The sequence below is a fragment of the Oncorhynchus tshawytscha genome, unplaced genomic scaffold, assembly GCF_018296145.1.
Source record: "Oncorhynchus tshawytscha isolate Ot180627B unplaced genomic scaffold, Otsh_v2.0 Un_contig_15210_pilon_pilon, whole genome shotgun sequence".
Taxonomy (NCBI): domain Eukaryota; kingdom Metazoa; phylum Chordata; class Actinopteri; order Salmoniformes; family Salmonidae; genus Oncorhynchus; species Oncorhynchus tshawytscha.
The window spans coordinates 1-16,117 of NW_024607360.1; the positions used below are offsets into that span (position 1 = coordinate 1).

A 16,117-nucleotide genomic window follows, 5' to 3' on the forward strand; every position below is an offset into this window, starting at 1 on the left:
TGAACATAATAAATGGCTCTCTATCCACCGGATGTGTACCAAACTCACTAAAAGTGGCAGTAATAAAGCCTCTCTTGAAAAAGCCAAACCTTGACCCAGAAAATATAAAAAACTATCAGCCTATATCGAATCTTCCATTCCTCTCAAAAATGTTAGAGAAGGCTGTTGCGCAGCAACTCACTGCCTTCCTGAAGACAAACAATGTATACGAAATGCTTCAGGCTGGTTTTAGACCCCATCATAGCACTGAGACGGCACTTGTGAAGTTGGTAAATGACATTTTAATGGCATCGGATCGAGGCTCTGCATCTGTCCTCGTACTCCTAGACCTTAGTGCTGCTTTTGATACCATTGATCACCACATTATTTTGGAGAGATTGGAAACCCAAATTGGTCTACACGGACAAGTTCTGGCCTGGTTTAGATCTTATCTGTCGGAAAGATATCAGTTTGTCTCTGTGAATGGTTTGTCCTCTGACAAATCAACTGTAAATTTCGGTGTTCCTCAAGGTTCCGTTTTAGGACCACTATTGTTTTCACTATATATTTTACCTCTTGGGGATGTTATTCGAAAACATAATGTTAACTTTCACTGCTATGCGGATGACACACAGCTGTACATTTCAATGAAACATGGTGAAGCCCCAAAATTGCCCTCGCTAGAAGCATGTGTTTCAGACATAAGGAAGTGGATGGCTGCAAACTTTCTACTTTTAAAGTCGGACAAAACAGAGATGCTTGTTCTAGGTCCCAAAAAAAAGAGATCTTCTGTTGAATCTGACAATTAATCTTAATGGTTGTACAGTCGTCTCAAATAAAACTGTGAAGGACCTTGGCGTTACTCTGGACCCTGATCTCTCTTTTGAAGAACATATCAAGACCATTTCAAGGACAGCTTTTTTTTTCCATCTACGTAACATTGCAAAAATCAGAAACTTTCTGTCCAAAAATGATGCAGAAAAATGTATCCATGCTTTTGTCACTTCTAGGTTAGACTACTGCAATGCTCTACTTTCCGGCTACCCGGATAAAGCACTAAATAAACTTCAGTTAGTGCTAAATACGGCTACTAGAATCCTGACTAGAACCACATTTTTTTAATCATATTACTCCAGTGCTAGCCTTTCTACACTGGCTTCCTGTCAAAGCAAGGGCTGATTTCAGGTTTTACAGCTAACCTACAAAGCATTACATGGGCTTGCTCCTACCTATCTCTCTGATTTGGTCCTGCCGTACATACCTACACGTACGCTATGGTCACAAGACGCAGGCCTCCTAATTGTCCCTAGAATTTCTAAGCAAACAGCTGGAGGCAGGGCTTTCTCCTATAGAGCTCCATTTTTATGGAACGGTCTGCCTACCCATGTCAGAGACGCAAACTCGGTCTCAACCTTTAAGTCTTTACTGAAGACTCATCTCTTCAGTGGGTCATATGATTGAGTGTAGTCTGGCCCAGGAGTGGGAAGGTGAACGGAAGGCTCTGGAGCAACGAACCGCCCTTGCTGTCTCTGCCTGGCCGGTTCCCCCTCTTTCCACTGGGATTCTCTGCCTCTAACCCTACTACAGGGGCTGAGTCACTGGCTTACTGGGGCACTCTCATGCCGTCCCTGGAAGGGGTGCGTCACCTGAGTGGGTTGATTCACTGTTGTGGTCATCCTGTCTGGGTTGGCGCCCCCAGTTGGGTTGTGCCGTGGCGGAGATCTTTGTGGGCTATACTCAGCCTTGTCTTAGGATGGTAAGTTGGTGGTTGAAGATATCCCTTTAGTGGTGTGGGGGGCTGTGCTTTGGCAAAGTGGGTGGGGTTATATCCTTTCTGTTTGGCCCTGTCCGGTGTCCTCGGATGGGGCCACAGTGTCTCCTGACCCCCTCCTGTCTCAGCCTCCAGTATTTATGCTGCAGTAGTTTATGTGTCGGGGGGCTAGGGTCAGTTTGTTATATCTGGAGTACTTCTCCTGTCCCATTCGGTGTCCTGTGTGAATCTAAGTGTGCATTCTCTAATTCTCTCCTTCTCTCTTTCTTTCTCTCTCTCGGAGGACCTGAGCCCTAGGACCATGCCCCAGGACTACCTGACATGATGACTCCTTGCTGTCCCCAGTCCACCTGGCCATGCTGCTGCTCCAGTTTCAACTGTTCTGCCTTATTATTATTCGACCATGCTGGTCATTTATGAACATTTGAACATCTTGGCTATGTTCTGTTATAATCTCCACCCGGCACAGCCAGAAGAGGACAGGCCACCCCACATAGCCTGGTTCCTCTCTAGGTTTCTTCCTAGGTTTGGCCTTTCTAGGGAGTTTTCTAGCCACCGTGCTTCTACACCTGCATTGCTTGCTGTTTGGGGTTTTAGGCTGGGTTTCTGTACAGCACTTTGAGATATCAGCTGATGTACGAAGGCTATATAAATAAATTTGATTTGATTTGATTTGAATTGTATTTAGTTTGCTTTATTTAATAAATATATTTTGTTATTCCTTGTCTCCACGTTGTCTCCCTTTTGTTACGAACTTTGAGCCATTTCGTGACAACTGTGACAATGTTATTGTCTTTCCAACGGGACCAGCAACTTGTCTCGTTGGGTCAGAACCTCAGAGGTTCCCGGGGTTGCTCCTTGAAGTCCTTCTGTGGCTTGAATGGGACATCAAACAGACAATTTTGTCTCGTCGATCCAGAGCTCCATATCCTCTTTTTTGTCACTTCATGGAGGAGTGCAAGCGAAGTGAAGAGGTTTTGTTATGAAGGGACTTGCAACCTTGAGGTGCCTGAGATTGGTCTGCAAGACCGAGAACAACACTGGGTCCCCGACCCAGCCCAGTCTCAGGGAGGAGAGTGTGGGACTGGGATTCTCTGCCTCTAACCCTATTACAGGGGCTGGGTCACTGGCTTACTGGGGCTCTCTCATGCCGTCCCTGAGGGGGTGCGTCACCTGAGTGGGTTGATTCACTGTTGTGGTCATCCTGTCTGGGTTGGCGCCCCCCTTGGGTTGTGCCGTGGCGGAGATATTTGTGGGCTATACTCAGCCTTGTCTCAGGATGGTAAGTTGGTGGTTGAAGATATCCCTCTAGTGGTGTGGGGGCTGTGCTTTGGCAAAGTGGGTGGGGTTATATCCTTCCTGTTTGGCCCTGTCCGGGGTGACCTCGGATGGGGCCACAGTGTCTCCTGACCCCTCCTGTCTCAGCCTCCAGTATTTATGCTGCAGTAGTTTATGTGTCGGGGGCTGGGGTCAGTTTGTTATATCTGGAGTACTTCTCCTGTCCTATTCGGTGTCCTGTGTGAATCTAAGTGTGCGTTCTCTAATTCTCTCCTTCTCTCTTTCTTTCTCTCTCTCGGAGGACCTGAGCCCTAGGACCTGAGCTCCAGGACTACCTGACATGATGACTCCTTGCTGTCCCCAGTCCACCTGGCCATGCTGCTGTTCCAGTTTCAACTGACCTGAGCCCTAGGACCATGCCCCAGGACTACCTGACATGATGACTCCTTGCTGTCCCCAGTCCACCTGGCCATGCTGCTGCTCCAGTTTCAACTTCCACCTGACTGTGCTGCTGCTCCAGTTTCAACTGTTCTGCCTTATTATTATTCGACCATGCTGGTCATTTATGAACATTTGAACATCTTGGCCATGTTCTGTTATAATCTCCACCCGGCACAGCCAGAAGAGGACTGGCCACCCCACATAGCCTGGTTCCTCTCTAGGTTTCTTCCTAGGTTTTGGCCTTTCTAGGGAGTTTTTCCTAGCCACCGTGCTTCTACACCTGCATTGCTTGCTGTTTGGGGTTTTAGGCTGGGTTTCTGTACAGCACTTTGAGATATCAGCTGATGTACGAAGGGCTATATAAATAAATTTGATTTGATTTGACAGAGAGACAGAGACACAGAGAGAGAGAGACAGAGACACAGAGAGAGAGAGAGAGACAGAGAGAGAGAGAGACAGAGACACAGAGAGAGAGAGAGAGACAGAGAGAGAGAGAGAGAGAAAGCTAAGAATTTCTGAACAAAAAAAATGTGCAACTCTTTACATTAACGTTGCCTTCATGAAGGGTTTATGAAGGATTTATATATATTCATGAAGGGTTTATATATATTCATTAAGGGTTTATGAAGGATTTATACTTAGTTCATCAACTGTTAATAAAACACAATGTGAAGACACAAATAATTCATAAACAGTTCTAAGAAAACTCATGGGTTAAAATTGTGATATAGTCATAATGAAACTAACGCATGGACAAGTATTAAAGTCTTGAGAATCCTCCGACCACATAATTAATAAATATCCACGGCAGTAATACAGTTGATAAACATGACTTTATTCAGTTATTCATGTGTATTTGATTGACAGGAGTCATTCATGTCTATCAGAAATTAACCAGCGGCGTGATTCATCCCAGATAGAGGTTTGATGAGGATAGGCTGTAAGACTTATGAGTCAATCACAGATCACTGATAGACAGACTTATGAGTCGATCACAGATCACTGATAGACAGACTTATGAGTCGATCACAGATCACTGATAGACAGACTTATGAGTCAATCACAGATCACTGATAGACAGACTTATGAGTCAATCACAGATCACTGATAGACAGACTTATGAGTCGATCACAGATCACTGATAGACAGACTTATGAGTCGATCACAGATCACTGATAGACAGACTTATGAGTCGATCACAGATCACTGATAGACAGACTTATGAGTCGATCACAGATCACTGATAGACAGACTTATGAGTCAATCACAGATCACTGATAGACAGACTTATGAGTCGATCACAGATCACTGATAGACAGACTTATGAGTCAATCACAGATCACTCATAGACAGACTTATGAGTGGATGACAAGACGTTGCAGATAGGAGAATGAGGTCACCATGGTGTAAATGTAGGCTGGGGAGGTAGATGGATCGATGCAGACAGAACCTTTTATTATTATTATTTTTAAAAATCATCCGTTCATCTTTTGAAATTAAAATCATCACAATTCTATCTTAAACCTTGACCAGCTCTGCACTCTCAGAAACCAGCTTGGGTGCCTGTAGGAGAAAACAAGGTGATTAGTTGTTAAAATCAATTAATGTTCTCTCTTTACTGTTCTGTATCACCTCTCTTAATGAAACATGATATTCTCTCTCTACTGTTCTGTACCACCTCTTAATGAAACATGATATTCTCTCTCTACTGTTCTGTACCACCTCTTAATGAAACATGATACTGTTCTCTCTCTACTGTTCTGTACCACCTCTTAATGAAACATGATGTTCTCTCTCTACTGTTCTGTACCACCTCTTAATGAAACATGATGTTCTCTCTCTACTGTTCTGTACCACCTCTTAATGAAACATGATGTTCTCTCTCTACTGTTCTGTACCACCTCTTAATGAAACATGATGTTCTCTCTACTGTTCTGTACCACCTCTTAATGAAACATGATGTTCTCTCTTTACTGTTCTGTACCACCTCTTAATGAAACATGATGTTCTCTCTTTACTGTTCTGTACCACCTCTTAATGAAACATGATGTTCTCTCTTTACTGTTCTGTACCACCTCTTAATGAAACATGATATTCTCTCTCTACTGTTCTGTACCACCTCTCGAACAGAAACAGTCACACAAACAGTCTTAAGGTAATATGGTGTTTTGAGAGATGTTTTCCTCAATAAAGATGTAAGGGTTTGAACAGTGTGGAGGGGTGAGTGTTTACCTCCTCAGTGAAGCATGCTGCTTGGTCCTCAGCAGCACAGCACTTCTCCTTCATACTGTGATATTTAGTAGAGATGGACTTCAGCTGCTCCTCAGTGATGGTGGTCTTATGTCTGACCACACCATACAGTAGTCTGAGGAGACGCACACACACGCACACACACACACACACGCACGCACACACACACACACACACACACACACACACACACACACACACACATTCATTTTTGTTGTTGTTGGAGTGTGTGTATGTGTGAGCTCGTGCTCGTGTGTGTGTGTGTGTGTGTGTGTGTATGTGTGTGTGTGTGTGTGCGTGCGTGCGTGTGTGTGTTACTTTCATGCCTACGTGTGTTTAATTTGTGCCCACGTGTTCATTCACAGTGCGTTGGTAATATATCTCACTTCTTCCCAGAGAGCAGCAGCTCCTTGCTGTCCTTGGTGCAGAGCTCGGGGCCCATGTGGAAGTTGCTGGCATCCAGCTCCGGGGGCGTGAACTCTGTGTCAGGCTGGATGGCCAGGATACAGGGTCTCCTCATGGAGTAGGACTGGCTGCAGCAGTGGGCGATGCGGGGGTTAATGGTGGAGGGGTCGTAGTCCTCACATGTGGCGTCGATGGCGTCGGTCAGCTGTGGAGAGGACACATGGGTAATGCAGAGTAGAGGAGAGGACACATGGGTAATGCAGAGTAGAGCAGAGGACACATGGGTAATGCAGAGTAGATCAGAGGACACATGGGTAATGCAGAGTAGAGGAGAGGACACATGGGTAATGCAGAGTAGAGCAGAGACACATGGGTAATAGAGTAGAGGAGAGGACACAGTAGATTACAGTTGGGTAATGCAGGGTACAGTAGATTACAGTTGAGTAGAGTACAGTAGAGTAGAGCAGAGGACACATGGGTAACAGTAGAGCAGAGACACAGTAGATTACAGTACAGACACATGGGTACAGTAGCAGAGTACAGTAGACACAGTAATGCAGAGTAGAGCAGAGGACACATGGGTAATGCAGTAGAGCAGAGGACACATGGGTAATGCAGGGTAGAGCAGAGGACACATGGGTAATGCAGAGTAGAGTAGAGGACACATGGGTAATGCAGAGTAGAGCAGAGACACAGTAATGCAGTGTAGAGCAGAGCACAGTACAGTAGAGTAGAGAAGAGCACAGTACAGTAGATTACAGTTGAGTAGAGTACAGTAGATTACAGTACAGTAGAGTACAGTAGATTACAGTACAGTACAGTAGAGTACAGTAGATTACAGTACAGTAGATTACAGTACAATACAGTAGAGTACAGTACAGTACAGTACAGTAGAGTACAGTAGATTACAGTAGATTACAGTACAGTACAGTAGAGTACAGTTGAGTAGAGTACAGTAGATTACAGTAGATTACAGTACAGTAGAGTACAGTAGATTACAGTACAGTACAGTAGATTACAGTAGAGTACAGTAGATTACAGTACAGTACAGTACAGTAGAGTACAGTAGATTACAGTAGAGTAGAGTACAGTAGGTACAGTAGATTACAGTACAGTAGAGTACAGTAGATTACAGTACAGTACAGTACAGTAGAGTACAGTAGATTACAGTACAGTAGAGTAGAGTACAGCAGAGTACATTAGAGTACATGGTGGGTAGTGACAGAAACAGAAAGGGGAGGAGGGAGGGGGTAGTGGAGGGAGGGGGTAGTGAAGGGAGGGGGTAGTGGAAGGAGGAGGTAGTGGAGGGAGGGGGTAGTGGAGGGAGGGGGTAGTGGAGGAAAGGTAGGGAGGATGTAGTGGAGGGAGGGGGTAGTGGAGGGAGGGGGTAGTGGAGGGAGGGGGTAGTGGAAGGAGGGCGTAGTGGAGGGAGGGGGTAGTGGAGGGAGGGGGTAGTGGAGGGAGGGGGTAGTGAAGGAGGGGGTAGTGGAGGGAGGGGGTAGTGGAAGGAAAGGTAGGGAGGAAGTGGAGGGCGGGGGTAGTGGAGGGAGGGGGTAGTGGAGGGAGGGGGTAGTGGAAGGAGGGGTAGTGGAAGGAGGGGGTAGTGGAGGGAAAGGTAGGGAGGATGTGTGTGTGTGTGTGTGTGTGTCAGACCTTCTCCTCTGCACAAGGCAGGATGAAGTGGCCTGGCTCGTCCTTGCAGCAGTCATGGAGGACATCATGCACCCTCTCTGACACCATGTGGAGCTGGTCGAAGGAGGCCTGGGGCATTATCCTGGTGTAGTGCACCATCATACTGAAGGAGGAGGTGGAGGAGGTGGTAGAGGAGGAGGTGGAGGAAGTGGTAGAGGAGGAGGAGATGGAGGAGGTGGTAGAGGAGGTGGAGGAGGTGGTATAGGAGGTGGAGGAGGTGGTAGAGGAGGAGTAGGAGGTGGAGGAGGAAGAGAAGATGGAGTAGGTGGAGGAGGAAGAGGAGATGGAGGAGGTAGAGGAGGAGGAGGATGTGGAGGTGTAGGAGGTGGTAGAGGAGGAGGAGGTGGTAGAGGAGGAGTAGGATGTGGAGGAGGAGGAGGAGGAGTGGGAGGAGGTGTTAGAGGAGGAGGAGGTGGTGTAGGAGGTGGTAGAGGAGAAGGAGGTGGTAGAGGAGGAGTAGGATGTGGAGGAGGAGGAGGAGGAGTGGGAGGAGGTGTTAGAGGAGGAGGTGGTAGAGGAGGAGGAGTAGGTGGAGGTGGTAGAGGAGGAGTAGAAGGTGGGTGGGAGGAGGTGGTAGAGGAGGAGGAGGTGGAGGTGGTAGAGGAGGAGGAGGTGGAGGTGGTAGAGGAGGTAGGAGGTGGAGTGGGAGGAGGAGTAGGAGGTGGAGGTGGTAGAGGAGGAGTAGGATGTGATGGAGGAGGAGGAGTAGGAGGAGGTGGTAGAGGAGGATTAGGATGTGGAGGTGGTGGTAGAGGAGGAAGAGGAGCATGAGTTGATTGTTAATCAGTCATTAAGTAGTAAAGTATTAAAAATAAACCATTCATAAATCATTAGTAAGCCATAAAGTAACGATCAATTCACCAATAAGTTGTTAGGCCTAAATGTGATGTTTAAGATCTCATACCACATGAATCTCATCTCCTCTGACCGTTAATATCTCTGTGTTAAAGCGTGACCCCTCACCTCTTCTCAAAGGCGTTATTGTTCATGCCAGTCTCAACAGCACACATCTTCTTGTAGTAGTCAGTCTCATCAGTGATCTTCTTATCAATATCACTTCCTGCCAGCTGGGGACAGAACCATTCATACAGTTGGCATGATGCCACATAACAGGGCAGAGGCCATTATTATGGTCTAAAAATACTAGGAATTCAGTGCTAGCCTGCTGTGTTAAAGCCAACAACCATCAGCTATTAGCTCAGGGGAGCTAATGCAAGTATTCAGGTCAAGGCAAGGTTACACATCACAGACTGATATATAGTGTAGCTAGCTAGCTAGGTTACACATCACAGACTGATATATAGTGTACCTAGCCAGGTCACATCACAGACTGATAAGAGAAGACTGATAAAGAAGACAAGACATGGTCAACTTTGTTGTCCCCAAAGGGAATTGGTCTTGGGTTGGGGTTAGTATGGAAATCTTTGTTGTCCCCAAAGGGAATTGGTCTTGGGTTGGGGTTAGTATGGAAATCTTTGTTGTCCCCAAAGGGAATTGGTCTTGGGTTGGGGTTAGTATGGAAACCACACATGGTTAATACATACAGCGGTTTTGACACACTCTGCATGGTCCTCCTTGTCACAGCATTGGAGCAAGGCCTGCTCAGCCTCCTTGGCGAACCTCAGAATCACCTGCTGAGACGACTCAGGGTGACGCACTGAGATCTCATACACCAACCTGCCGATCAGGACAGACCATATACAGAGAGTCAGTAGTCAGACAGCCAATCAGGACAGACCATACACAGTCGTTTAGCCAATAGCAACACCCCATACAAAGTCAGAATTGTGTGTATAGGCAGCTTTTCCAGATAGACAGACAGACAGACAGACAGACAGACAGACAGACAGACAGACAGACAGGCAGACAGACAGACAGACAGACAGGCAGACAGGCAGACAGACAGGCAGGACAGACAGGCAGACAGACAGACAGACAGACAGACAGACAGGCAGACATCTAGAGAGGTCCTGGTTTGGAGATGGGTTGATTAGCTGGTACTGTAGGTAGGTACTGTGAGAATGAGGAAGGGTGAGAGAGGGGGAGGCAGAGTGGCAGGTGTGTGTGTGTGTGTGTGTGTTTGTGTGTGTGTGTGTGTCTGCATGCACGTATGCATGTGCGTGAATACATACTTCCCCATGGCTACATCTGGGGTCTTGGTAAAGGTCTGGCAGACTGCTGCTATGTCAGCGTGAACGTCGTAGTGCTCAGACAGACCATCTGGCTTAGAGTCTGGCTTCATGGCCTCAACACAGGACCCTCTGTGTACTGCATCCTCCTTACAGCATGCAGACAGACCCGCCGCGCGAGACAACACACTCTTATCAGCACACACCTCATCCACCAGGCTCTTCTGTTTGGGGGGGATACACACACAGGCAGGAAGAGTCAGGGACACAAATACATGTATATGCAGACACACACACACACACATCCAATAGAAAGAGGCTGAGAGGTGAGAGGCTGAGAGTGAGAGGTGAGAGGCTGAGAGTAAGAGGCTGAAAGAGTGAGAGCTGAGAGGCTAAGAAGTGAGAGGCTAAGAAGTGAGAGGCTAAGAGGTGAGAGGCTGAGAGGGTGAGAGGCTAAGAGATGAGAGGCTGAGAGGCTGAGAGGTGAGAGGATGAGGTGAGAGACTGAGAGGCTAAGAGGTAAGAGGCTAAGAGGTGAGAGAGTGAGAGGGTGAGAGGCTAAGAGATGAGAGGCTGAGAGGTGAGAGGCTGAGAGATGAGAGGCTGAGAGGTGAGAGGCTGAGAGGTGAGAGGATGAGGTGAGAGACTGAGAGGCTAAGAGGTAAGAGGCTAAGAGGTGAGAGAGTGAGGGGTTGAGAGTTTAGAGACAGAGAGTGAAAGTTTAAAAGGTAAACAGAGGAAATGAAAGAGTTTTAAAAGAGAGGAGGAACTAAAAGAGAAATCCACCAATAAAAAGAGAGGAATAGAGAGAAGACATAGTTTACCCTCTCCTTCATGCATGTGACCATGTCTCCGCTGCAGCAGGGGGCAACAGTCGCTACGATCTTGTCTACCATGCCTCCCATCTCCTGGAAAGAGGCCTGAGGCATCTTCTGACTGTACTGGATCAGCTTCCTGTTAGAACAGACAGACACACGGGTCAACCAATGGGACTGGCCCAAGGGCGGGCTCACCTGGCTCTCAGCCAATTAGAACCATCGAATTTTAGATTGACGTGTCCTACTTGGCCTTGACAACGCGGTCTCCATATTTCTTGTGGACGATGCACAGGGCCTTGAGTTCAGTCACGCGGTTCGCGACGGCGCGTTGGAAAGTAGCTTTCTGGAAAAGAGAGAGAGAGAATGTTTACGTTGGCTATATAGGTGCTTTATCTGTCCATGCCAATAAATATTATTGAAATGAATTGAGAGAGAGACTGCATACAAAATGGCACCCTATTCTCTCATAGGGTTCTAGTCAAAAGTAGAGTACTGTATAGAAAATAGGGTGCGATCTGACGCCTCCTGACCTTGGTGTCGAAGCAGGTCTGGGCCTCAGCCTCTCCACAACAGCTAGTCAGAACCTCTCCATAACCTTTGGCGATAGCCAGGATCACATGTGGTTGTAGCATCGTGTTACTCTTGGAGAACTTGAAGATGAACCTGAAACACACCCACACACACACACACACACACAGTAAATTCCAGAAAAACACTCCATACTGCTCAGCGGCCTAACACAGTGTTTTAGCTGGTGTGGTCTCAAGTCGATGGTGTGGTCTCTAGTCGATGGTATGGTCTCTAGTCGATGGTCTCGAGTCAATTGTGTGGTCTCTAGTCGATGGTGTAATCTCTAGTCGATGATCTCTAGTCGATGGTGTGGTCTCTGGTCGATAGTGTGGTCTCTAGTCGATGGTGTGGTCTCTAGTCGATGGTGTGGTCTCTAGTCGATGGTGTGGTCTCTAGTCAATGGTCTCTAGTCGATGGTCTCTAGTCGATGGTGTGGACTCAGGTTGATGGTGTGGTCTCTAGTCGACATTGTGGTCTCTAGTCGATAGTGTGGTTTCTAGTCGATGGTGTGGTCTCTAGTCGATATTGTGGTCTCTAGTCGATATTGTGGTCTCTAGTCGATGGTGTGGTCACTAGTCGATGGTGGGGTCTCTAATCGAAGGTGTGGTCTCTAGTCGATGGTGGGGTCTCTAATCGATGGTGGGGTCTCTAGTCGTTGGTGGGGTCTCTAGTCGATGGTGTGGTCTCTAGTCGATGGTGTGGTCTCTAGTCGATGGTCTCTAATCGATGGTGTGGTCTCTAGTCGATGGTGTGGTCTCTAGTCGAGTGTGGACACTTACCTCCCAACAAAAGCCTTGTGGTCCTTCTTGAAGTCTTCACACTGGTCTGCAGCGGGCAGCTCAGCTTTGAGGACAGGTCCCGAGGAATCTACAATCAATCAATCAACCACTCAATCAATCAGTCAAATGTATCCAGAAAGCCTTGTTGACTTCCAGTAACCCGGTCTACACCCCAAAGAGCAAGCAGAAGGAAAAAACCTAGATAGGAAACCTGGCTCAGAGGGAGGGGTGGTCCATTCTACCTTGGCCTTGTGGTCCAGGAAGCAGTGTGTCCTCTCAGCGGCAGTCTTCTCACAGCACATCTTCAGATGGTTCTTCTCCACCAGGGTCTCAGAGGAACACACCGCGCTCTGGAACAGGTCCGCCTGCGCACACACACACACACACACACACACACACACACACACACACACACACACACACACACACACACACACACACACACACACACACACACACACACACACACACACACACACACACACACACACACACACACACACACACACACAGACACACACACACACACACACAAATAGGAGTACACCGTTTAGCCAGCAGAGAGTGCTATTATATCAGAACAGTTTCAACTGAAACAGTTGGAAACATTAGTCACTAATGCCCAATTCCATACCTACCCACACCTCTGGCCCCTACCTACCCCTGGCCAGGCTGGCCAAATGTTAAATGTAAAGTTGTGTGATAAGGATGATGAGGTGTGATAAGGATGATGAGATGTGATAAGGATGATGAGGTGTGATAAGGATGATGAGGTGTGATAAGGCTGATGAGGTGTGATAAGGCTGATGAGGTGTGATCAGGATGATGAGGTGTGATAAGGTTGATGAGGTATGATAAGGATGAGATGTGATAAGGAAGATGAGGTGTGATAAGGATGAGATGTTATAAGGAAGATGAGGTGTGATCAGGATGATGGGGTATGATACGGATGATGGGGTGTGATAAGGATGATGAAATGATAGGTGTCTCTCACCACATCTCTGTCGCAGTCCTCTGGAGGAGTGTCTGAGCAGCATTTGACGCCCATGGCTAAGGCCTCCGCGATGAGAGGCACCAAGTCACCCAACGTACTATCGGGAAGATTCTGAGCCAGCCCTACAAGGATCCTACACGCACACACAGTCAGTCAGATGATGCATTAAACCAAAACATGAACACACAGTGCAGTTTACTGACTGAACTCATTGTTATTTGTGGTTAGAGCATTGGGCCAGTAACCGAAAGGTTGCTGGATCGAATCCCCGAGCTGACAAATCTTTCGTTCTGCCCCTGAACAAGGCAGTTAACCCACCTTTCTGTCATTGTAAATAAGAATTTGTTCTTAACTGACTTGCCTAGTTAAATAAATAAAAAATTGTTATACTTGTTCTCCCTACCCTACCGTCCCGGACAACAATACTTCTACTGCTACTTACAGCTTTAATCAGCAAAAAGGCAAAGAGCTCTTAAACATAGGATGGTCCTCTCTCAGGAGCTTGCTAGAAAACCAATTTGGATTTAGAATTTTCTGGGGTACAATGGAGGCTTTAAGAGAGAGGTTAATGCCTTAATATTTAATAGTTTTAACCCTCCAAAATGATGTTCGTTATGTAAATATGCTCATTTAATTTGATCTGGTTTGCCATTCCAAATAAAGGGAAATATTATTTTCTCGCATGATTTGAAAAATGATTCCCTTGGAGTCAGTAAGTCCATTAATAAATTTGTATACTGCGATATGACTAGAGAATTTATCAGGGTAATCTTCTCGTAAACGGATGGCTGTTTCCACAGTTTCAAGATTCTAAATATTTTGCTGTTTTTGACCAAAGTTAATAGTTGCAAAGATCACTCAACTTTTCCCGGGGATATGTACACCAAGCACATTGACTTCACCAAACTTTAAAGTTTGCATCTTTTAGAGACCCAATCCTTAATATAGTATTATCATATTATCACTTTTCATAGTTGGGTTTATTATCCAGGTCCTCAATGTGGCCTTTCAAGGTTGAAGATTGAGGACTCAAAGAGAATCATCAGCGTACATTGATAATTTTGTCTCTAATCCCTTCATTTATTTGCCCCTTAATAATGTTATCATTAGATCTGATTTTTAAAGCAATTCCATGGCCATAATAAATAGGTATGGTGACACAGGACAACCTTGTTTTATGCCTCTTGACAATTCAAAATTCTCAGAGAAGTAACCGTTATTTATCATTTTACTGTACATGACTTCTACCCATTTTATGAGACATTCTATAAAGTAGAAAAAATCCAGGCACTTATAAACAGATTCTAGGCGTACTGCATGAAATGCTCTCTCAAAATCTGCTCTATAGATTATACTTAGTTTCCCTGCATTCTCATAGTTTTCCATTATTTCTAGTAGTTGTCTAATGTTGTCTCCAATATATCTTCCTTTTCAGAATCCTGTCTGATCGTGATTGGCCTCCTTGCTTGCACACACTTTTTTTTCAGTTCTGCACACAAATTGTCAATAGGAATGAGGTCAGGGCTTTGTGATGGTCACTCCAATACCTTGACTTTGTTGTCCTTAAGCCATTTTGCCACAACTTTGGTAGCATGCTTGGGGTCATTGTCTATTTGGAAGACCCATTTGTGACCAAGCTTCAACTTCCTGACTGATGTCTTGAGATTGCTTCAATATAGCCACATACTTTTCTCAAATCTACTACTGCAGTATGAGGCATATCTACTACTGCAATGTGAGGCATCCTACTAATGAAATATAAGGTATGGCTACTACTGATGCAATTTGAGGCATATCTACTACTGCAATATGAGGCATATCTACTAGTGCAATATGAGGCATATCTACTACTGTAGTATGAGGCATATCTACTACTGCAATATGAGGCATATCTACTACTGCAATATGAGGCATATCTACTACTGCAATATGAGGCATATCTACTACTGCAACATGAGGCATATCTACTACTGCAATATGAGGCATATCTACTACTGTAGTATGAGGCATATCTACTACTGTATTATGAGGCATATCTACTACTGCAATATGAGGCATATCTACTACTGTAGTATGATGCATCTTACTGCTGAAATATAAGGCTACTACTGCAATTTGAGGCATATCTACTACTGCAGTATGAGGCATATCTACTACTGTAGTATGAGGCATCCTACTGCTGAAATATAAGGCATGGCTACGACTGCAATTTGAGGCATATCTACTACTGCAGTATGAGGCATATCAAGTCAAATTTATTTATAAAGCCCGTCTTACATCAGCTGATATCTCAAAGTGCTGTACAGAAACCCAGCCTAAAACCCCAAACAGCAAGCAATGCAGGTGTAGAAGCACGGTGGCTAGGAAAAACTCCCTAGAAAGGCCAACACCTACTGCAACATGAGGCATATCCACTACTAAAATATAAGGCATGGCAATTACTGCAATTTGAGGCTGCACTACTCACAAAGATTTGAATCCATCTTCCTTGGCCTCCGTGAAGATGGTACAGATCTGGTTCTGAGCCTGAGACCGGGCTGACACACTCAGCAGCACCAACAGGCTGCAGACAGACAACCACTGCATGATGAAAGGACAGGCGCACGGACGGAGGGATGGATGGAGAGAAGGAGGGATGGATGGAGGACGGGATCTAGCGATTGAGCCGAGGAATGGAGAAATGCAGGGCTCCTTTATACTATTGTGGAATCTATCAATCATTAGCTGACCTCTCTCTCTCTCTCTCTCTCTCTCTCTCTCTCATTTGGACCTGGGACTGTGTTTCACAACTGGTCTTTGCACACAGTGATCTGTCAGTAAATAAAGGTCTGAAAGACAAAGTCCACCGTCCGTTGTGCCTCCAAACTGTCCACATGCTTACCCACCATCTGACCAGGTAATCTGTCTCCAAACTGTCCCCATGATAACCTGAACCATCTAACCAGGTAATCTGTCTCCAAACTGTCCCCATGATAACCTGCACCATCTAACCAGGTAATATGTCTCCAAAC

The 16,117-nt window shown here is 46.0% G+C and overlaps 1 protein-coding gene across 1 annotated transcript; it reads right to left on the reverse strand.

Annotated features, from left to right (window-relative positions):
* Positions 1-4,283: 4,283 nt before the first annotated feature.
* LOC121842446 (albumin 2-like) lies at positions 4,284-15,781 on the reverse strand. Its single transcript, XM_042312432.1, is given in 15 exon segments — positions 4,284-5,032; positions 5,702-5,834; positions 6,106-6,329; positions 7,778-7,919; positions 8,780-8,883; positions 9,361-9,493; positions 9,949-10,169; positions 10,770-10,899; positions 11,009-11,106; positions 11,294-11,426; positions 12,113-12,185; positions 12,188-12,200; positions 12,355-12,477; positions 13,107-13,239; positions 15,574-15,781. Coding segments are annotated over 15 exon segments (1,824 nt in total). The 5' UTR covers positions 15,693-15,781; the 3' UTR covers positions 4,284-4,987.
* Between the last annotated feature and the right edge of the window lie 336 nt (positions 15,782-16,117).